At 38.1% G+C, this 25,057-nt stretch overlaps 1 protein-coding gene across 1 annotated transcript in view; it reads right to left on the reverse strand.

Moving 5' to 3' along the window:
* Grin2a (glutamate ionotropic receptor NMDA type subunit 2A) overlaps positions 1-25,057 on the reverse strand; it is a 420,257-nt gene that overhangs the window by 15,689 nt on the left and 379,511 nt on the right. The window contains exon 13 of the mRNA XM_063226505.1: positions 2,038-2,276. Coding sequence (XP_063082575.1) covers positions 2,038-2,276 — 239 coding nt within the window. The remainder of the gene's footprint in view (positions 1-2,037; positions 2,277-25,057) is intronic.

Consider the following 25,057-nt stretch of genomic DNA (forward strand, 5'->3'; position numbering starts at 1 on the left):
TAAGAATTAGGCTTTCCAATCCATAAATATCAGTTTGCACTTTAAACACAAATGTGATTTGGGGAACAGAGGCAATGCTCAGGGAGGGCCCTTTGTATCCTTTAAGGATAGAATAGTGAAGGTGGCTGTGTTTCCAAAAGGGCACTGGACTCCCTGCATTTCTTTCATAGCACTGGGGCCCTCTCTGCCCTGGGGAAGGAGAAGTTAAAGTTTAATTTTAATTCTAACTGTCATGAAACACTACCACAAAGCCCGCCCCTTTACTATCCAGTTCCTCTCCATTCCCATCCCTCAAGATGCCTGGAAGGGGAGGGAGGAATTTAGTTCCTTTCTGTTAGTTCATCTCATAATTCTGTCAACTTGGCTTCTTTCATGGTTTCTCAGAAACAGGCTACACTCTTCCAAAAGCAAGCAAGATTTATAAGTAATGCATTTGCTCAAGATAACCCCAGAATTATTTTGATATGAAAATCCTTTAGCAATTGACTGGAAAAATTACTTCAAAGTTTGCATAATACCTAGCTATATGAATGCATGTTGTTATTTTGAAGCAATCTGTGTGTTTAAATGCTATCAAGCTAATTAGGAAATATGTATTTGCACAGAACCAAGTTTGGAGTGAAATTGAATGGAGAAAATAAATCCCCCTAACTAAGCCATTATGTACTTTCTAAATCTCCAAATTTCTTAAAATTGCTAAATGCTAAGAATATACAAATTTACTTTAAAGTGATTACTTTGTTTTCCCAATAAACATTAGCACATAAAATAAATTATTTTTTACCAAAGAATTTTCACTGGGTTTCAAATCTTAATTCATTAAGCTCTTCCTAGGTGAAAAAAACCCACACAAGTTGGCAAATAGAAGAAAGAAATAAAAAGAAAGATGATGAATAGGAAGATACATGAACAGTACCTATGTATGTGCTTTTATTATAATACATGTGTGTTACATATATGAACATACATAAGTTGCATGTGCATATATTTAAAGTATGAAGTGTATCAGATCTTTTGTGTTGTTTGCACTTGGTTCTTCTAGTTTGCAGAAAAGTGAGGATTTTTACTGGTGCCAGACCCTCTGGATTGAAATCTTGTCTCTACCTTTCTATTTCCAGGATCATTACCACTATTGATGAACTATGTCACATGTACATTGATGGCAACATATATCCCATACTGTGCTACATGAATAGAAGCCCTCTTGAATTGCATGTAATTGACCATTGCATGTTTATCTTGTGCTTGTTTAGGTTGGGTTGTGTGAATATTTTGTTGTTTTATGCATGTGCATTTTTTTCTGGTACTTTTCATCTCAGTTTCAGTTTTAGACAATGCTGGGTGGCATATATTTTTATGTTTTGTTTGAGGTGTGTATATATTGCATAGCATTTCATGTAGCCTGCTTTGTTGCCTGTGTTCTGGTGAAACACAAGACAAAATTGTAACATCCCACACAAGGGTGTGAGCAGTACGGTATAGTATATCTGGGTGCTCATGATACAGACCACAGATGGAGGCTTTATTTGGCACCCGCTTTTTATAGAATTAGTTATTAATATTGAAAAATTGAAAAGTTCTACATTCACTCAGATAATGCATTTTGAAAACTACAACACCTGATAATATTGGCTGTCATGCCCATAAGGTAGCACATAGCATGGACTTAGTCTAGCTGATTCTTTTGGGGGGCAAACATGACACTACTAGCCACACAGTCTTGTGTCCTCCACTCTTCTCTCACTTTGACATCTAAGTTCAGCAACTATGTTTCATCTCCTTTATGCCATCTGCCTCATTCTCAGCCAACTCTACCCATTCCCATTCCTGTTCTGGTCCCTGCAGCCTTCTGAGTTTGCGATTACTGGTTTATGCAAGAACAAAGTCCAGACACCCTTCTAACAAGCTTACAGGATGGGTAATTAAGAGAGGTCATGCAGATCTCAGAGAGAATTTTGAAACGCCAGATTCTCTGAAATCCCAGGCCTTTTCTGAACCTGTATGATGCATGAGGAAATGGTCACCGGCAGTACTGACCCTGCTGATGGAGAAGAGCAGCCCGGGCCGGTCGGAACACACGCCTGTGAAGCAGAAGCGCAGCTTCCAGTAGAACAGGTGCTCCCAGATGAAGGTGATGAGGCTGAGGGCCATGGCTGCCGCCAGCATGTAGAACACACCTGCCATGTTGTCGATGTCCAGCTGGCTGCTCATCACTTCATTCTTCTCGTTGTGACAGATGCCTGTGAGCCACAGTGTCTCCAGCTCCTCCATCTCACCTGCATGAACACAGCACCCACAGGCAGTGAGCACCACAGTGTGTGCTTTGGGGCAGACCCTTTTGGGTTAGGGACAGACACGTGTGACCTTAAGGTTTCTGAGCTCCACTGGCTCACTGGCTGACTATAGGAATGACAGCAACACCTGCCTAATATCACTACAGAGAGGATGAATTAGATAACATTTCCAGATGGTAGATTTGTCACAGTTCCTGGATTGATTTAATTTTGGTGGCTATTGTGCTGCTTTCCTCTAGCTTCCCCTTATCCCTGCTACCCATACTTACCCAAACTCAGAATAAACCAGCAGCGAGGATTAATCAGTAGCCAGCTCCACCGGAAAATTTTCATTTCAATTGTCACTTCATCATTTACTAGCTCTGTGACGTTGGAACCATACTTAATATGTTTGTGAGATGAATAGAGCAATAGCATCTACTTCCCAGAGTTGTGGTAAGAAAAAAAAAAAAATATATATATATATATATATGTATATATTTCTAAAGTACCTGGTTCACAGTAAGTTCTCAAAATAGCTCTTGCTACTACTTATTTTTATGAAATCTAGAATATTCCTTGCCAAGCGATAGTCGTCACATAAAGCACTCTTTTTCACATCTTTAGAACATCCAGAGTGACTCCAAAGAGTTAACCAAGAGCAGTACACTTTGGGCACAAAACTTCAATTGAAAACGCATATTTGGCCCTAAGTTGTCCCTTGCAAAGTGAATACCTTCATATTTTAGCAGGCAATTGCATGAACAGGTGAATTTTTTTCAGTGAAAAAATAAAAATACAGGCATGCTTACCAACATTTTCTCTCTCTTTAATGGAAGTTTTAACCAGTCACCATTTAGGAGAAATGCTTGATATAAATGTCTAATAATTATACTAACTATAGCAATAACTGAATTAGGCTCTTAGACTATGATTCAGCTTTCAAAAGTATCTGTCAAGGATACTGATAAAGATGCATATAGTATTAAGTGAAAAGTATGAATGTATTGGTATGGATATATATAAATGTTTTCTAAGATGTAGTAAAAAGTATTTGGAGAAAAAGAAATGGTTCAAGTGTTTTTATTGATTCTCCTTTGAAAAGGTTAATCATGGTTATTGGTTTCATATTGGTGTCTTTAATTTTTATGAAGTTAGTATGTATAATTTTGGTTTATTTTCATTCTTGAATAAGTTGAAAACAAAAATTTAAGTAGATTTTCTTCTGCTCTGGACTGCAAAAACTGGCTAATTTTCTCTTTGTCCTTACTTTCTATTCAATTTTATTTCCTCTTGGATTACTTTTGAGGCTTTTAGTGTATTTTTGATGTGGAGTATAAGCATGGATTTGTCTTATTTGGGCTTTGTACTCTATAATTCTTCAATTTAATAACTCAAATTCTGACACAAATCCCATGTATTATTATTTTAAATATTAACTCTTCATCCTATCCATTTTTCCCAGCATTCCCTTCACAACCCTTTCCAAATCACAGCTTTTAACTGTCTCTCTGGTATGGTGTTTTGTAGAGTGTCACAGAATTAGAATTATATGTGTGTACCCTTTTGGACTGATTTCTGATATGTGTTTACAGATCTTTCATGTCTTTTCCTGGCTGGTTAGCTTATGTCTTATCATCAATAATGTTCCACAGTCCACTCATCCATTGACTAAAAAAGGATGTCCTCATTTCTTCCAACTTACCAAATTACAAAAATTACAAATAAACTTGCTGTAAACATAGGTGTAAGTTTTTGGACACACATTTTCCCTGTCTTTGGGGTAAAAGCCTAGGACTATGACATTATTGCTGAGCTGTATGGGAAGAGTGTTTTACACTGCAGGAAACTCTTACCAAGTGATGAGGTCATTTAACATCCCCACCAGTGAGAAATGAGAATTTTTATTGCTTCACCTTCTCGCCAGCACTGAATAGTGTTGTCAGTGTTGCGATTTTTGCTATTTTAATAGAGATGTGGCATTATTTGATTGTTTTACTTAGCAGTTCCCAAATGACCTGTAAAATGATTTTGTTTTCTTGAAGATTTTCTTTAAAGTCTTCTGGACATTCTCATTCTTCTGTCTGAGTTATTAATGCTGTTTTAGTGTTTTGCATTCCCTATTTCTCTGGGCTGCAGTTGGATGATTCCCACTGATCTCTTTTTCTAGTTAATTTATTCTTTCATTGGTAATATTTAGTTTTATGTTCTAATTAATTAACTAATTAAGTTTTCATTTTTTGAGACAGGGTCTCAGTGTGTAATTCAAGCTGGTCTTGAACTCACATATGCAGTCAGGGCTTGTCAAAAATTTTTGGCAATTCTTTCTCAGCCTGCTAAGTGCTGGGATCAGAGGCATCCACCACCACACCCAGATTGTGTTTTAATTTTAATCTGTTCAACTGGGATATTCTTTTGGATCCTATACAGTTCTGCATTTTTTAAATTACAACACCCTATTATTTTATTATGATTTTTAAAAATTTTATATATTTAATAATTTCAGACCTATCATCTTACAGAATAATGCCTTGGGCTTCTCATTCTTCTGTTTGCTGTGCACCAAGCCCCATGGTGGGTTGCTTCCTTGTGACATTTGTAACTTGTGATCATGAGTTAACCCTCTGCAGAGGTGTTCTCCTTCTAAACACTATGGTCCCCCAAGAATAGCAGGTTATGTAAATGTTTCTACAGAGAATTTTTTGCTTTGTTTCTGCCATAGTTCCAGGGGCTTTTGATGTATTAGGGCTTTTTAAATGAAAAATTTTCCTTGCAATTGCCGCACCATTTGAGCAACATGCATTTGGATTCTCATCCTCTTCTGTTATTTTCAGTTTCTCACTCAGCACTTCAGACAGATGGCTAACCTCTTACATTTTTTCACTTTGATGGACAGAAATTTTCCTAGTTTCCTTTCCACAGACTAAGTGACTCATTGAAGGTCTCAGATTTCTTAATCAGCAGGGAAATGTATACATATTTATGAGAGAAAAAAAATAGGAAGCTTATCCCTCTTAACAAGTACTTCATATGCAAGGATGGGTGCTGATTTACCAGTGGTGCAGGCAAAGGACATGAGAAGAGGTACCTTCGTTCCATTGCTTTCCAGCACTTTCACAGTCATAAATGTCACTGGAAACTGGAATATTATTTCACTGTCCACCCAACACCATAAATTTATCCAAATCCTTCTGTTCGCCAGGTGCCTCGAAACTTACGTAATTACTTCCTTTCCTCATAAATCGCCAATGTCATCTCTTTTAAAATACAGCATGCTATTGACTTTTCCCTCCTTTTGGAGCTTGTGAGGACACAAAAATGGGTCTTCTTCCTATGACTCATCACCTCCCAGCACACCCTCTCTTTGGTGCTGTCTTGAGAGACAGCCAAGTTTACCAGCCTCTAGCAGTGTTAGTCTGGCTTTAAGAAACATCACCTTGTTCTTTTCAGGATGTAGATATAAAAGAATTTTCCTGTGCCCTTTGCCCAAACAAAACCTCTCTTTAGAACAAATCGTCGTGATAAACCAGACCCAGATTCCAAAAAAAGAGCAAATTCACGTTTCTCAATACCAATTACAGCCTGTTCCAATCATTTTCCAGTTAATCATTTCCTGCCTCGTAGCCCTCTTTGACTGATATACTGAACTATAGTTCAAATGCTTTCTTATTTAATTTAAAATTTATTCAGTATATTGTAACCTCCTTGAGGGAGATTAGGGACCATGTTTTATGGTTTTGATATTTCTCATGGCCAGCAGCACATATTAAGAATTGAATCCATATTTCCTCTCTCTACTTTTTAATTTTTTCCTGGTATCTCCAGGCTGAAATGGAGAAGGACTAAACAATGCTCAGTCCTGCCTGCTGACTTTTCCTGCCACATTAATAGAGAAAATACAGAGCAGAGGAGAGTTTGGCAAGGGTTTAGGAGTCAGCCTAGGAAGTGCATTTGCCCTTGGGGAGGTATCAAATGCCATCTTCGTGAGGAGTAGCATTGGAACGTCATCCTGCCATCAGTCATTCCCGTACGAAGAGGTCGGTCACTTTTTTTGTCAGTCACTTTTTTAATGTTATCTTGTGACCTAGAACTGGTAAGTGAAACAACTGAATTGCTTTTCTGAAGTGGACTTAATCCCTGCTAAACGCTCTCCTGGGAGAAGATGGAACTTTGCATTGGCCACTTGGGTTTACATCCATCCACATAATCTTCTTTTCCTTCCTGAGAAAACTTGTCCTCACATAAGGCTCCAAACCTTCTCCTTTTCTGTCTATACCTCTAACGACAGGGAACTCACTGACATGAGATATCTCCTGTCTTCCTGTGGGAAGTTATACCTGTTTGAGAAGTTCTTCCTATATCTGTCTTCAGGGCAGATGTTGCCAGCCACAGGTACCTCTGCAGAACCTCGAGCTTTACATCATCACAGTACAGACTGTAAATCCAGTATATAGAGCAGCATGGCATATCTTGCTCCTTTTTTAATATTGGCAGAATTAGAAGATAGGGAGGTGGGGTTTCATGAGTTAAGAGTCAGAGTAAAATCTAACAGGGTACAAAAAAAGTTCAGAGAACCAAGGGAATGTTGTGTGCAGTTTTTAGACTTGCTTTCATTGGTTGTTAGAGTGATGCAAGAGGCTGCATGAAGCACACAGTTTGGTACAGACAGGACATGGTACAGGCTAATGTACAAGCACGTGTAATTTTCAGATTATCCATCCACTCATGAGGTAGAAGCTATGCACTTCATTTTTGCAAAAAGGGATAAATGGGAATTCACAAGATATACCACCCAAAAAATCACAAAAAAGAATGCTCCAGGTAGAATGATCTACAAAAGGAGGGTGCCTGGAAGGATTGGAGCATATCATATCACATCATATCATATCATATCATATCTTATCATATCATATCATAAAGTCCACGTAATCATAAAAGGTGATATGAGAATCAATATCTGAGTCACACTATGTTTAATTCTTGCCTTCCACAGGTACTATCTGACCTTGGGGTAGATACCCTACTTATCTGTTCATCCATCCATTATCTATTTTACATAATTTAACAAATTGGCACAAAACCTACAATCAGGCACTGTACTAGAGTTTTAAAAATTAACTCATGAAACACATATCAACTTAATGTGGCTGGTCCAAATATCACTGCCATTTAGAGACAAGGACACAAGGCAGAGAAGCTAAAGAACTTCTTCATTCTCTCTGATCTCCAATTACATCATCTACCAAATAGGACTACAGAAATTTTTAACCTCGTTGTGTATCTGTTAGAATTAAATGATGCTACCAGCATATAGTGTCTGTAACACATGAATTAATATTTCTGGGCAGAGTACTATTAGTGCATAGGGCAGAAATGCTGGAGAGTGGAGTGGGCAAATCTCCTGTACCTTTCAACTCCAGCAGCCTGGACTCTAGGAATTCATGTCCAAGGAAAAGGCTCAGGTCTCCAAGAAGACTGTTACATTCAAAGTAACAGAAATCAGTTCCTTATTTGACTGAAGACTCATTCTCAGCACCTCGAGAGCAGTTGCTTTTCAGATAAGATTTTATTCTATTCTGTAAGCATGGCTGAGGGCTAAAGGGATTGCTTCAGGAGAGGATTTCCTAGCCATCCATGTGACTTGCTTTCAGACCTCCCAAACATTTTTCCCCTGAGGATCGTTGTGAAAAATCCATCTTGAACTTGTACACTTTAGGCTTTGTCTTGCCCTGAGAATTTGCTGAAACATATTTTTTAAAAAATCAGCTCCCACAAATAATCTTGCAGGTAGACAGCTATGTATTTTTTCTTAGTTTCTGGCCAAATCATCTGGTCCTAGACAGCGTTGGTATCCAAAGGAGATAATATATGTTTTTGAGAAGCTGAATTTAATGTTCTGTTTTGTTTTTGGTCAAGGAAACTAATTTTTGTTGCTGTTGTTGTTGTTATTCTTGAAGGACTGTGTGTGTTTTTTTTCACTCACTCATTCATTCATTGGAAGAAAAAATAGCTCTAAGGCATGATTTTCATATAGAGATGAATAACGTGTAATCTTTGGCCTCTGAGAGCTCAGAGTCCTGTGAAAACAGATCATGTTTTCTAGTCATGAAAACAAACAATTACATCATGATGAGATGATTGTACTTACAAGGGGCTAGAAGCAGGAAAAGACATGGAGTGTTTGAGATCAGAGAGCAGTTTAAAATTTGCAGAAAAAGAGATGGGATCAAAGGAGGGGCCTGATAGTCTGGAGCTAAAATGCAAAGGACTCAGCTTTTGAGCTACAGAGTTGGGAATACCCTGGGAGGAATAGGACCACTGAGTGCATAGAGAATTTCTGGCCTAGCTGATGGGCCCAAGATTCTTCTGACTGTTTCTCGGTGAACCCAAGATTTTTCAGTTGTTACCCTTGTTTCTCCAAATCTTGGCCCTATGAAAAGAGACTGAATGTCTCTTCACGTGTAACATAAAATAGGCTGCCATGATGGCTCATTCTGATTGCAAATTTGAACAATGGCACTGTGTAGAGGAAGACTCCCAGTAAATTCTGTCACACTGACATAGTCACTATTACAGTCTTGTCCTTATCTTTGAGGCAGGCAGAACATGCAGAGCAAGCTCTTCTACTCCCTGTGGTCCCAAGGACTTGAAGGAACTCACTTTCCAATAACTACTGAAATGAATCCATTGTAAACTGTCATCAGTATTACCACTGCCCATAACAATTTACTTTCTATATGCATGCTGCACAGTATTGGCTAAAAACTTCTTAATGACTCTCTTAAGTCTCTGCCCTCAAAAAGTTTTTCTTCAATATATAGGGATGAGGCCATTTTTTCCTCTTACCATGAAACCTTTATTACAGAACTTGTAATAGTAGAGTCTAACCATCACTTGCCTCTAGGTGCTCATCAATGGGACACGTGTTTATGCAGGGCTAGAATTTTACCTTATATCTCTTGTTTTCTTAATCCTCAAGGAGGTCTTAGCATACATAGTATGTGGTCTATAAAACCATACCGACTATAAATGACCCAAAGGATCTTCTCTCCTTAGGCTGTGATCCAGATTCAGAAGGAGTTTTGTAGAGGAAGGAATCTGTGGCTCAGAAAGAATTTTGAGGAGGAATGAATCTGTGAAGTCCAAGGAAAAGTGGCCAAGAAGAATTTCTGGAACCTAGAAGTCAAGGCTAACTCTCTGGCCATGCATACTCCAATCAAAGTGCATTGTATACTCCTAGCAATGGAGTCTGGAGGAATTGGTTTCCTTCTATAACTGAAAGATGCCAGAATGATGTTGCTGATCCCATTAGGATCTGCTGTAAGCATCAAGAGGGGGAACTCACTCCATTTTCATTCTCTTTCATGTGTTGCCCAGGAGTTGAGCACTTTGAGTTTCAGAAGCTCAATTGAAATTGGAAATGGCAAAGCAATAATTTTCTTTGTGGAAAAAGCGGGGCAGAGATTTACATCAGGATCATGTCCTCCATGAGAACAGACTCAGAAACAAAGCTTCCATCCTGGGAATGAGAATATTTGGGGTCTACATGACTGAGCCAAGTTCTCTCTGCACCCTGTTGCCTTGAATATGAAATGAAACATCTGATAAAACTTGAGGATGTAGTTGGTGGTGTTAGAGCTGAAAAATGTAAGCTAGACCATCTAGAGCACCAACCTTAGGGTACTGATTTCACTTACTGCACATTCTGAACTCAAGAGCATTTGAGTCAAATCCATTCTTCTAGATGTAGCAGTGAGCAGCAACATCTTTTTTCTTTGTCATGGCTCCATACTCGTAAGGCTTTTTTCAAAAGAAAAATTATTACCCCAAATCAAAGAACACAATAAACACATCTGGAGAGATAAGATTAAAAATAAAGTCCACATGAACCTAGAAATAATATTCTGAACCCTATGACCTCTGCACCTATGATCTCAGCAAGGACTGGTATATTTTCTGAAGCAGAGAAATACTTTAGGTGGTAGTGATGATGGGGAATAGTGCAAGATTCTTCACACAAGTAGACAGAATTTGGAAAACAAATATTCCTTATTTAAACGTCAGAATATTCCATTTTTATATAATGCTGAGAAGTCACAAAACTAAAATAAAAATAGGGCTAGGCTTAAATGTATCCAGTTAGATGCAGAGACAAGCTGTCTTCAGCATAAATGCTTCTTCATCACCACCTTCCAACTGAGGTTTCTGCTCCATAGATGAAAGAAACTTCATTGCTGCTTGTCACCATCTGGCTGGAATCCATAGGCCATATGACCAAATGTACAAATTGATATTAGGACATTTAATGTATACAGATTCCCAATTTGTATCCCTCAGAGAAGACAAATGAGAAGGAGAAGAGAGGACTGGGAAAGTCCATCAAACAATGCACTTGGTCAGTTAGAGAGAAATAATTCTCTGAAAACTAAAGAGAACTTTCTGGAAGTCAATGAAATCTTGGGTACACAAGATATTTGGAGTCAGCTTAACCAATGTTCCTGACTCAGTCAAGCTTATTTGACTTAAAAGGCATATAAAATTTTGAAGCATTAATGAATTAATAGTAACTTTCTGACACTGAACATTTTCTCAATCAATTGTCCCCAAAATCCTATGACTCATAAAGCTGTGAGGACTTTTTAATATTAAAAAAGGATTCTTGTACTTTAAAAGATTGCAGATATAAGGATAAAACATGATAGCAATAAAATCATGCCCCATATCAAGAAATATTTCATTTCTTTCAGCAAATACAATGACCTCACCGCTATTCAATTCTTCTTCTTTTATTGAAGTGTTGGTAACAATCTCTTGGAGACTATAAAATCCATAAGCAAAATGGATCACTTCCATTTTGTCTGTATTCCCCATTCTCCTGTGTCCCCCTAGGACAGTGCAGAGAGCTTACTAGGCACTCAAGATAGGAAGAAAAGGACAGAGAGAAAGAGAAGAAAGAAAAGAAAAGAGGAGAGAGGGATAGAAAATTATGGAAGGGGACAGAGACAGAAAGGAAGAAACATATTTATTGAGAGGATTCTATACCTGTTACTGTCACCCATCACTAATGCAGAAGGAACACTTTCTGTTTCTTTTCATGGAGAGTGGTGAGGGTGATATTATGAGGGCTGGGTTATGGTTTAATAAGGCTGTCAACTTTCTCTTTCATGGAAATACTCATCTGGCCTCTCATTTATCACAGGTCTGAAGTACTAGATGAGGTAGGGCCATGACCAGGGAGAACTGGGAGTATATGGGGATAAGAGAGCAACACACACTTCAACTTACTATGTGGAGCAGACACCACTGAAACCCATGGCTTTGTTCTACTAACAATACATTAAAGGTCAGATTACATGAACCAAGTTCACAACAAGTCCATGTTTAAACTGGGGAACAAAGTTAGATCTACAATTTATTGTTGATGATCATACGACAATGTCTGAACACACAACCCTGACGAACAAACCTAGGATTCCTTACACAAAATGTGCTTTACCTCTTGCATATAGGCAGAGAAAGCGCATTATATAGTGAACCAGAGGAGACACATGCAGTGCTAGTGGGACTGAAAACTTCTGGAAAAACTGGTGGAAATATCCACTAAAGCTGAGTATATGCACACTCTACAGCGTGTCAACTTCACCCTAAGATGTAGCCCCCAACAAATAAGTGCCTAGGTGCTTCTACACAAAATATGAACTAGAATGTCCAAGGTAGATGCAAAACACAAAGGTTGCAAATGCTTATCAAAATGGTTAAATAAATTGTGGCATATTTGTGCAATGAATACCATGCCACAATGAAAAAAACAATCAGATATGGTTCTAGATAGATTTCATTAATGTCACAAAGACATAAATGAATATATGTTGTATGATCCCACCGTTTACTTGAAGTTTTCAAGGAAGTAATATCAATCTGTGTCACAGAGGGCATAATGATGGTTATTTGGGGGAAGATTATTGGCTGGGAGGGGCCACGAGACAGCCTTCTGAGTTCATGTTCTATATGTTAATCTGGGCGGCAGTTGTGCAGTCAGTTGTACAAAAATTACCTAGGCATTGCAAAGTGTGTAATACGATGAATGGGAGCTGTAGATCACAGTGACAAAAACAAAAAGGAAAAAGAAAAAAAAAAAAAAGATAGACCCAAGTGTCACAGTAGAGGTGTGAGATGTCATTTCATTTGGGAGTTAAGAGGGGATAATAAGGAAAGTCAAAGAAAACAGACTTTCCAAATCATAGGGAAAAATCTCTTTTTAAGAGAAATGTAAGATTTCTTTACAAAGGGAGAAAATGCTTTCAGGAATAAAAGAGGAACTATGTTTAGTTAAATTCTTCCACATTGTTAAAATTATCTCCAAAGAGCCTATTTTACTTTTATCATTTCAACCAGAGATCGGAAATATTTTTCTATAAAAGGCCAATTAAATGTGCTCAGCTTTATGACCACAAAATCTCCATCGCGACTGCTCCACTTGCTGCGGCAACCCCAAAATCGCCATAGCTATACAGCATGTGACCAGCATGCTGTGCTCCAACAAAACCTACTTCCACAAATGGGCAACGGTCAAGGTGGGCCACAACTTACAGAACTCTGATTGAGCAATCAGAAAACAATTTCTTTAAAAGCTAAGAATGAATGAGAACAATTCCCTATTTAATGAGATCCTCAACATTGGTATCATCCATACTTACAGAATACACACATTTCAATGGTTATTACTCCATGCTATTCTCATACATTACACCATTCAACTTGGTTTCATTATAATCCATAATTTAAGAAGGACGAAAGGGACTCTTAGGAAGGTTTGTTAACTTTCTAAAGAGCATAGTGCTAAGAAAAAGCATTTTCATACTTAACCTCAAAGATCCTGTGTCTAACTATACTTTGTTGCTACAATAACGATTTTTGCCAAGACATTACAACCAAAGTTTTAATGAAATGCAAAATATATAAAATAAGTATTAAATTACATATATAAGAATAAATGGTCAAATAAAGTGATCAAAACTACAATGCAATATGTGCATTTAAAAAGAATTATTACAGAAAAAGACACATTGCCATTAATTCCCCACAAGATATTCCCTTTCACTGTAGACACACATATGCCACCATTCTTGCCACTTTCTGAGGTAGTTCTGGAAGTTCTTTCATGAGCATCTTTATGAGCTGTGATAAAAAATGAGGTGCTGCTGCCTAGTGCCATTCGATGAAAAGGCAGGCTTGTAAAAACACAGCAGTGTGTCTTCTTCCGCCTTCCCCACCAGCTCTGGCACTGTGGAACTCAGCTCTCCCCACATCAAAGTGACCATGAAAGGTAAACATTATCAATTCATTCAGGACATCAAGGCAGCCAGAAGAGCACAAATAAGACTGACAAAAGAGGACTTTTAGAACTGCTTCAGAAAGTAGTAAGAACAATGGGTTAAGTGTGCTCCAACCAAGGGGTAGTTTTTTGAGGAAAATTACTGGCAATGTGTATTGTACTGTAAAGTTTTTTCAAAGTTTAAACACATATTATATTTTTCAACAACACCTTATATTTAAAAATTTAAGTTGAAGCAGCACCAAGATAACACATTATATTTTCTAAAGTAGCAGAAAGTACTGTAATGCACAAGGCTGTCAGATTGTTAAAAAAAAGTGGTAAAAAGATTCATTATTAGTAGTACTTTATAAAGGAACAAAAGTTTTGGACATTTATATGACAATATGTATGGAAACTCCTACAAAATTTTACAGCCATTAACCCTTCAAATTCTACGTCTAAGGGTTTGTTGCAAGTAGACAGTTCCACAGAACACATACACATAATTGGCACAAAGATTTTCACCCACAAAAGACTCACACATTTAGACTAGAAAAATAATGTAATGATTTCTGGTTTAATAGCATTAACATTATATTAATATACTGTGAGTTGCAGATTGTAATGCAACATAAAATGTTTGTAAGTGAAAATAGAAAGTTATAAAAGTATATACAACCAATAATTATGATGCATGTTTCTATATGGACATATATCCACACATAAGTATGAGGTATGATTAAAAATGTGGATGTTTAAGTTTTAAAAAGTTTATTAACAGTACGAGACACATTGCAGTTAGCCTCTGTGAAAACACCTCCCTTCGTTTGAACATACCTATCTCATCATTCTCGCCACTTTCTGAACAGCTCTGGAGGTCCTCTTTCATGAGTGTCTTTACTTGCACTGTCATGGCTACCTTGTTTTCCAGGACCCACTCACACTGTTTACCTTTCACGGTCCTTTTAAATTTGGGAAGAATCAAATGTTGTACAGTGTCAAGTCCCACGAACAGGGTGGTGAGATGACACCGTGGTATTTCACATGCCTGTCTTGTTAGATGGCACTCAGTCGCAGCATTTGCCATATTTTTGATAATACTTCATGAAAGCACTCATGAAGGAGGACTTCCAGAACTACTTCAGACGTGGCAAGAGTATTGGAATAAGTGGGTTTTGAAGCAAGGGGAAGTATTTTGAGAGGAATTAATGACAATGTATGTTTTACTGTAATAAATTTTTAAGACTTCAGCATTCAGCACTTATTTTGATCACCCCTTTTTTATATACTGACTTTCCAAATAAACATTTTTAACACTGTGGACTGAGTGGAAGTTGGGCCCACTGCTTATCCAGCCTATAAATCTTGCACAAAGCTTTGCTGTCACTCTTTGATTTACCAGCGAGCCATTCATTAAGTCTTGTTTTCTCTCTGATGGGTCTTTTGACATTTGATTTTGTCTGGTTTAAGTGACTCTCTGCTTGTCAAGCTCACATTTGGCACCACTGACCTTGTTTGAATCCTGGTATCAGACTGATAATAAACCCTGAAGCTCTGTGTCTCAACGGGCCTGTCGGGAAATTCACTGGGCACTTACGCAGATGAAAACTCTTGGCACTTTCATAGTGAGGGAGACATAATGACTCTCCTCGATATTTATGGATTTTATCTGTTTCTTAAGTAAGTACTGTTCCATTATTATGCCAAATATGTCTCTGGTTAAAATTAGGAGGGAGATAAACAAGTCTAATTTTTATGGTACCATCTGGTCACAGACCAATGAAGAAGCAGTTAAGCCCTTTGTTGCTAATCTATGCTTAGGACTGACACATTTCTTTGAAAATATTGCTTTTCTGAATGAATAGTTGCCCTGCATATAGTCTTTAGGTTTTAAGAAGGTCAAAGTCACTTAGTTGCTGGAGCATTAAAATGGCCATTCATCATCATTCTCTGAGCATCACCAAAGCTGCTGTTTTTGTATACAAATGAGATCTGCATGCAAGGAAAAATCATGCACAAACACCAAAAGCCATAATGAAATCCATATGAAAAATCAAGCTCAGTCACCCATCACCAGTATGACCTTGAGTCATGACTCTCAAGTGCCTTTTTGCGAGGCCATGTTTCCATGTGTTAAGAAGCAGGAGGACTGTGGCACCCACATGCACTTTCGAGTCCAATTAAATTAATAGCGGCACTGGCTCAGTTCCTGCCCAAAGGAGCTTTCAGTTGTGCCTGCTTTATTTTTAATGTTGTTATTACAGTCAATAAATGAAAGTGAATCTTTGGAGGCAAAAAAGACTTTTATGTGTAATCTGAATGAAGAGGCTTAAGATTAAAGCCTATGTAACTACCCTTGCTGCTTGTGTTCGACCCTATTTGTCCCATGTTCTTTATGTGGCTATGTGGGCTGATGCTCAGAAGCACTAAATCATTTATCTTCAAGTTTTCTGTGTGATTTCTATCACCAAGGTTTCTGTGTGATTCCAATGCAGATCCCTTAGAGAAAAGAGGATGAAGATCCAACTTCATGGACCCCAGTGGAGTGATCTGTTGACTAATGACATTTGTATCTGGAATTTGTCAAGAGCAAGATGTTTCTAAGTGCTAACTACTATCATTCTGAAGAATGATTCTTAATCTTATTGTGTACTATAAATGTGTACACAAAATGTAAAAAATGCCCTAGAAGGGTAAAAATGAAGTATTTGTATTTTCAACAAGTTTTTCAAGTGATTCTAATGGATATAAAAATGTAGTAAGAGCAACAGAACAGAAATATTTGATCATTTTTATATCCTAGCACCTGGAGTTTTTAAATTGCTGTTATTCTTTGTGGAATGAACAATTTGAAGAGAGAAAGAATGAATGACCAAGTAGGCAAGTAAACTGGGGGGCACTGCTGATGACATCCCTACCTTACTAACTTGATTAGAAAGCTTGGTTTCTGAAGTAACCTCATTCAACCCAAACATGATTTCTGCCTTCAAAGTTTTAATTTGATTAAAACACATTTAGTAAGGAACAATAATATTCTGAACTGCAAGGGATTATGCAGCTCTGAGGAGCTCTGTGAGGGACAAGCCATTCCAGCAACCAAGCTGAGTTTTTGTGAACCTGGAGAGGGAGCTCTGCACGCTGGTATTGGTATCCAGACCAAACAGTTGACTTCTCATTATTACATTCCATCCTTACTTCATTTCTTACTCTGGATACTGAGATTCCCCCCAAACTTCCAGGGTGGAATGTTCTCAATAATGAGGCTAGGTCTATTTCCACAGTTCTGGGGCCTGAGGCATGGACAAGTCTATTTGGCCACAGAAAAACAGGAAAGAAAAAGTATAGGTCACTTTTTCTAACCCCCCCCCCTCAACTTTTGTCATCCAGTTATCGGCTGCAACTGATGCTGTTCCTTCAGTAAAAGAAGAAGGAACACTGAATCTGGAGTCTCACCCATCTGTGTTTCAATCGTAACTATATTCTTTCTAGCTGCAAAGAGTGCCTGTGAAAGCTATGGCAGCTAAAGAAGATGCAGCATTACGTGATGATGAAAGCAAAGGTCCTAGGGTCCTTTTGCACAGACACAAACCCTAGGTTTGCTATTAGTAGTTGGGTGATCTTGGACACTGTCCTTAATCTATCTGTGACTCCATTTCCTCATCTGCAAACAGGAGCTGATTGTCAAAACTCCTGACACTTAGTCATTTTGAGCAAAATTAATGCATAGAAAGGTTTAGATGGTTATATGACACATAATTATCCCTTCATAACTATTATTTATTATAAATATCTATAAAAGTAATAAGGGTAATGGTGGTCGGTGAGTTATTTTCATTTAGAGCAGTGGAAACATCCCTTCAAAGGAGATTCTCAGATTCTCTGCACCTCTTTTCCCCACAAATCCCACACTATCTTCATTTTGCATTTATCTTTTTAAACAAGCTAAGGCTGCTGGTTACAACAGCACGGTTCTGAGTCATTTGAGGACAGGGGCCCATGTCAGGAATAGCTGCTGGCAGGAGAAGCCATTGCAAGACAGAAGAGATTTCTCCAAGGCCAGAATGAATCAGTTAGTGGTCTGTAGCTTGCACAACTACCCTGGAGCCAGGACATGGGAGTGGACAGCTTAGTCTCATTCCGCTTTATTTGCAACATGGTTCATTGCTTAATTGAACAAACCCAGCCTGTTCTGTGGATGCCAAGCTAAATGCAGTCTACGCTGTCACTTAGCAAACATTGCTCTCTAATCTCTCCTCACCTGCATCTTCTTTTCTTTGACTTGTCTTTTCATTGCTTTCTCCTTTTTTCCTATCTCTTCCCCACCTTTCTTTCCTTTATGATATTGCCATTTTCTTCTTTGTCCTCTATCATTTTCTTCTCCCTCTTTTTTTCCTTTTATTTTCTCCTTTCTCTTCTCTTCCTTCTCATTCTTTTTCTTTCATTTCTCTTTAAAATTTTCTCTCTTCTTATAAAAGAACTGTGAGACCTACAATTTCCAGGTGTCTCTGCCCTTTTTCCTTCTTCCAGAAAGCCTGGAGCAAGAGTCATCAATGTTTTTTCTATAAAGTGCTGAAGAGTAAACATTTCTATTGCAGCTGCTCAGCACAGCAGCTGCACTGTGAAGACAACCTTAGACAACACCTAACGAACGGATGTACCTCCATTCAATAACAGTATTTTTTGCAGAAACAGTTTGTGGCTGGAATTGGCTGTGAGTGTTTACTAACTCTGAAAAAACAAATCTCCTGTTCATCTCCTTGATCATTATCCAACAGCACGGAGCAGAAATTTCAGCCTTGTTCCTAATTGCTGAACCCATAGGTAGAGTTCCTGGCCACTCTTTCTTAGGCTCTAGATTAAAGAAACTGATTCCTACAACTCAGAACCACACCTTGATATCATGGAACTAGAAGAGCCCTGAGTTCCAACTTACGTGGATGATGGCTACATGCCAACACTTAGGCTAAAGTCAATTTGAAATTCTGAAAACAAAATTTGGGTAACAGGAATTTGGAAAACAGGGCTTGATTGTTAAGATATATACAATACATACATGTATATATGTACAGAGAAAGAGAGGAAGAGAAAGAGAGAGAGAGAGACAGAAACAGTGACAGAGACAGAGACAGAGACAGAGACAGAGACAGAGTCAGAGACAGAGACAGAGACAGAGACAGAGACAGAGAAATTGTGGAGTGTTGAAATTCCCAGGGACTACAGAAAGAAACATAGAAAAAACACAGTGGGAGTGTGACCTGGTTTGGCAGAAGGTAGTGCTAAAATGCACCTGTTGACTTCACTCCCCTCCCACTTGTCAGGGATCAGAATCTTCTCTTTGTGCTAATGACATTTCAATGAACAAAACCATGTGTCAATACAGTAAGACAGGACTTTTCTCCAATTCACAAACTCCTCTTTGGAAAAGGGATTTGGGCCTGATCTTGAATGACATTTGTATGGTAGCCAGAATGAGATGATGTGAACAGGACTGGTTATCAAAAAAGATATGGCTGGGGGGGTAGCTCAGTAGCAGAGTACATGTATACTTGGCACGCCCAGTTCCCAGCACCACAGACACACAAAAAATAATGACAAGCATATGTTGGAGAACATCAAGAAGAGGGAATGTGCTTATTGCCTCCATTGAGGTCTTGATTGGGATGGAATGGGCAAGTGTCCTGAGGCCACACTGCCTACACAGTACAAAAGGGAAGGATAGAGGAACACAGACAGAGGAGTAGAGCTCATTCTACTGTAACTGTTATGAATGGGTTGGGCTGCTGACCACTATAGTTACAGTTCCCCTCTTATCTCTTGTTCCTGCTGTAGCATCGTCTTCCCCCAAAGGAGGAAGACAAAGGATCATTACATTTTTGTTTTCCTTTTGTTTTATTTTTATTACATCATTGCTCTAGAACACTGGAGATATGGGTTTTAACCTCTCTCTACCACTCTTTCATTGTACAGCCTTGGCGAGGTCCTATCTAATCTTCATGGGCTTCAGTTCTCCTATGAGTTGACTTAGCAATAACTTATGATCCACTCAAGTTCTAAATGCTAAAAGATATATCATCTTGCTGGCTCTACCCATCACAGAAGATTGTGTTTAAAAAATTTGGCAAACTAAGAGCATTTGACTACTAGAGTACACAAATTAGATAAAAGAAGAATTTGTCTCTGTCTTAGAGTGAATAGAGGAGCTCAGAAGATGGTCAGATCTGATAGTGGATAATTGATTACCTCTTTGTATCTCTTCTATACAGCTACATACTGTCCTCCTCAAGAAAAGAACACTTTTTATGGCTTGTATTTAGATGTCCCTCCAAAGTCTCATGAAGTTACAGGTGATTTTTTTCAGAGGTAACTGGACCTGAAGCGTGTGATACTGGAATTGATTCATGGTGCAATGCTAGGATAAAGGGCATTGAATTAAGGGTGCGAGTGTACATGCCCTTGGATAAGACACAAGTGATAGAAAGAACTGTGGTTGTTCCTCGTTACTTTGCTATCTTCTGACTGCCATGAACTGTTTCTCTTCTACAGTATCTTGGAGCCAGATGATTATGGACTGAAAACTCTACAAATTGTGAGTTAACTACACCTTTTCCCCTTTAATTTGGGCTGTTAAGTGTTTTGTCTCAGAAATGAGAGAAAAGTAACTAAGACAATACTCTTAAAAGAAAAGATATCTAATTATTGAAATAAGTCCTCGAAACATGTATCTGCAGTACAATCATATCATTCATTCAGTTAATTAATTTGGGCTTCTGTTGCATGCACACCTCTGTTGTGAGTTTTGAGGGAAGGGAAAAGCAGGGAAAGAAGAATGGACATGAATAGCATCTGCCCTCAAGAGACAGAATTCAGTGTACTTCAGTGGGCTAGGTGACACGGAGAGTCCCAAAATGAAATGGCATCTAAAGCCCACTTGGGATCAGGCTGATGTCTTTGCAGTCATTCCATGTCTTGATGTGAGTGTTTATGGTTATAAACCTCCATCTCAGAAACACATTGGCTACACCCCATAGGTTTTGGAATGTTTTATTTCTATTTTCATGTATCTCTAGGGTCCTTTAAAATTTTTCCTTTTTAATTTCTTCATTGACTCATCAATTGGACTATTTTCTTTATGTTTACTTTTAGATTTAGTCATCAAATGAATCTAATTTAAAAATGATGAAACTGAGATTTAGAGAATTCCAAGGTTATGCTCCTCAAAAGCTGCAAATCCTTCACTTTACCATTTTACCTCTCTTGCTATAAACGCTACAAGAATGCTATAGGCTTGGAACTCAGGGATTTTATAGAAAGATAATCTCCCTTAGAGATCCTAAAGTGCTGCTAAGGAATCCTAAAGTCTAAATGATAGATTGGATTCAAATCAACAAATAGAGTCAGAAAGAGAGGGTAGAATGCGTTCTGTTTTTAAAAAGGGATTGAATCAAGATTCTATGCTTGCCTAAAAAACAAATATTTTGGGGTGAGGCATTTAGGAATTTCTTCAACTTATATTTCCATAGCACTTCTAGGCCAGCTGTAAGATGACAGCCTGTAAAGAACTCTCAGATGTGCTGCCTTAGGAAAAGAAGCATGTATAGTCACTACAAAGCAAGCTGCAAGGGGTTCCAGCTTTCTCCAAAGCTCAGACAGCAGCCCACAGATAATTAAAATTGGAAGGTAGACAAGGGCAGTGTTGAGAATATTAGCAACTCGCCCAGTGCCCCAGAGCGATTTATGAAAATCCTAATTAGATACACAAAGAACTTCTGCAATCACAAATACTGTATACTCCAGCTAGCAACACAGAGTCTCTGGCTGTCAAGAGCCATCCTGCATGCTTCAGTGGAAGAGTAATGAAGGAAGAAGGATTTAGGATGCCAGCACTAACCCACTCTGAGTCAGGAACTGGTCTTCACCACGGACTCCCCTCCAACACCTTCCCCTACTCTGGAATCTGTGAGCCTAGTTATCCCAGGTTAGTGCATTCCAAAGCTCTAGAATCAAATGCAACAAGGCTCTTCATTAACAGACTACAAACCTTGTGGTCCCTGCCAATCCATTAACAATTCAGATGAATCTTTAAAACATGTAGGGCCATGTTGAAGTATAAAACAGACAGAGGGAACTAAGTCTATCTGTCCATAAGAAATGATACATGTCGTATCTTTCAAATACCTCATATATGAGATTGTTAACTATTATTATTCCCACATATGATATAATTTGGGTCACTAACTGTTATAATTGACAATTTTAGCAAAATCAGTTGAGTTGGCCACCCTATTGAAAATATTAATATGAAATATGCATCGTATTTTTCAATGCTTCACAATATTTTAAATCTACACAAATAAATAAATGCAATGGAATATATAACAAACAATTTATAAAATATATGGACAATATGTTAATATGCTCATTCTTATTTATCTGGTGAACTCAGACTAGATACCAAGTATAAGTAACATATTTCAGAGTTTAAAACTCAGCACACAACCATGAAAACTGAGCAAGGTACATAGATAAAGAGAGGAACATTAAATTCTTTTCAATGGTAAAAAACCAAATAGTACTTATAACTAGAACAGCCAGCATGGCTTAATGGAAAGATGATAAGAGTTAGAAGCAGATGGAATTGATTACATTTTTACATCTATGAAATGTATATAGAGGGCCAGGGATTCAGCTCAGCAGCATAAACGCCTGCCTGGCAAGCACGAGGTCATGAGTTTGATTTCTGGTACCACAAAAAAAAAAATAAATAAATAAATAAATAAAATGTATACAGAATGTTGTCCATAGTCCAGTAAAATCACTTGTGAACCTGTTAGAAATGCAGAACCTACATATGAAAAATTACTTAGGTATCAGATTTAATACAATAAGCATGGTTCCAATTCATGGAGTAGGAGCTCAAAAATAATTTTTTCATTTTTTCTAAGTATCACTTGCTTCTGAATAACATAATCATACAGTCTCATTCCAAAGTGTCTTTTTGCTGGCCCTTATATACAAGAAAGGTTTTTGAATTTAGAAGTCAAAGATCTACCTTCTGCCTCTTTAGATTTCAAAACTATATTTTTAAAAAAAACTCACAAAATCCATGAGTTAGAAGGAATCTAAGAGATCCCTTGTTCACCATCACTTTGAAGTCAGAAATACCTATCTTTAAATTGCAGGCTCACACAGTCCTTACTTGTGACATGTTTTAGGTGTCAGGGAGAATCTGGTACTCAATAGAGATTTTCTAGTTGCCGGGTGAGCAAATCACTGGGGTTCCCATTAATGCTAGTCCATGCTATTATTTGTCTAAATAGGAGCACACATTTTCTTTATGATTCATTCTGCCTATTCATTTCCTTTTAAAATAAACTTGTATGTCTGGTATATCCCCTTGACCACCCTCTTAACTACCCAAAACACTGAGTAAAGAGGAATGCATACATGTGTGCATATGAATTCATACATATATGAATAACTAAAAACATGTTTGTATTTTAAGGTTTGATACTTTAAGTTTGTGCACTGTCAACCAGCTATATTGCAAGCCCTTTGAAGAAAAGAAGAAAAAACAGTGACAATTCCTTCTTAACACATTAGTGCCTAGTAAGGTTCCTACTTCTAAAGAGATGTTGGGTATTACTACTGGTCAACGCTGAAAAGTAACTGTGAGAACAGTTTCCAAACTGCTGAGAACCAAAGAGCCCATGATGTACCATATCAGAAGGGGCACAGTCAGACAGAAGAAGGAAGGCAAGGTCACTTGGGGATTCTGTGCATCCCTCAAAGCAGATTAGTAGCCCTTCTTCCTAGGGAAATTCATGGCAGCCTTCATGTAAGAGGTTCCTCCAATAACCAAATACTCCACTTGAAGGTTATATTTACATAGCTCATTAGGAAAATTTTTTAAAATACTTTTGACACTCATTAGACTGGTAATTGTCCACTGAAACTACTCTATAACAAGAGATAAACACTCCATTCTAAAGGATGAATAATAATTAGGTACTGCTTGGCACTGTGCTCTTTACAGGTCTAATTTTAGAGCATAATTAATCCTTCTGAAGCCTCATAAGATAAGTGAAATATTTATGCAGCTGTGTTAATTCATGTATTTACTCCTAGAGAGACATTCAGAATTGGACATGGCTTTCCGGGAAGATTATCTTAAGACGCCCCCCTGGAGGAACGTCATTTTCTCTCCCATGTCTCTACTTCCAGATGGCCGCTAAAGATGAAGCTGAAAAAGTCACACTTCCCAACGCTTTCTGGATGACCAGGAAAGCAACGATCCAGCATATAAAGTATCTGTGAGGACCTAGATGTTCTGCAAGTAAGCATCTGCAGCATACTTCAAAGACATTTTGTGTTCAGCACCATGAAGACTGTTTCCATGATACAACTTCATGATACCTCTGTCCGTGCAACACCAGGAGGCTGTGTGGAACACAAGAGCTGTGCAGAGATAATGATGGTGTTAATGGAGGGTACAGGACGGTGGTGAGGAAAAGGATGATGTTGGTCATGAGAGAGGTGACAGCAGTGGTGATGATAATGAGGAGGATCAAGGAGTTGGTGATTATGACAGTAATGCTGGATCATGAAAACACTGCTGCTGCTGCTGAGGGTGGTGACGATGGTAACAATGACGATGAAGGTGATGGCTATTGAGCTATTTCTATGTTGCAGGTGTTGTGCTGTACTTTACATGAAACTTTTCCCATTCCATCCTCATGCCAACCTTATTAGGTGAATATGCCTGAAACCATGCACAGATAAGTACACTGAGGCTAAGGAAGATCATCCCTTTCACAGAAGTATTTGTAAACACAACAAATGCACATTTGACTCATATATGCACTAAATTGCCTCTTCCTACAGAGTTTATGAATGTCTAGTACAGTACCTAAGCAATTTGTTTGAATAGATATCTTAGAAAAATAAATAAAACAGGGGTTGCCTAATTGCTCCCTTTCCTGAATAAGGTCCATTAAGTAAAAACATTTTCATTTAACAGTGAGGGGGACTTACAAGGTCCCTGAGCTTTAGTTTTCTCCTCTACAAAATGGGAATGACAATGCTCAATTTCATAAGCTTGTTATGAAGATTAAAGAATACTTGTAATGTACAGACATGGCAACTGATATCTGCTGTTCCCTAAATATGTCAGCTGTTTCATAACAGATGTTGCAAGAGAAATAAAAAAGACAGGGAGGCTTAAGGTTAGGAATCAGTCTTTTGGTCAATACCTGTCACAATTATAAGTTTTCTGTCAAATTAAAGACATCCTAGCACCAACCATTTATCCATACACGTATTTAATGGCAGGATCAGAGTTCTGCTGGAGACTGGACTCCTATATGCCCAATGAATAGTTCTCTACATACAAGGGTGCTTAGATAACCCCAGAAGTAGATGAAATAATTGACCTTAAATCTTCAGTTTCTAACCTCCCTCAGAAACTCTA

Source organism: Cavia porcellus, unplaced genomic scaffold, assembly GCF_034190915.1.
Source record: "Cavia porcellus strain 051 isolate PalLab524CR breed Dunkin Hartley unplaced genomic scaffold, mCavPor4.1 scaffold_16, whole genome shotgun sequence".
Lineage (NCBI taxonomy): Eukaryota > Metazoa > Chordata > Mammalia > Rodentia > Caviidae > Cavia > Cavia porcellus.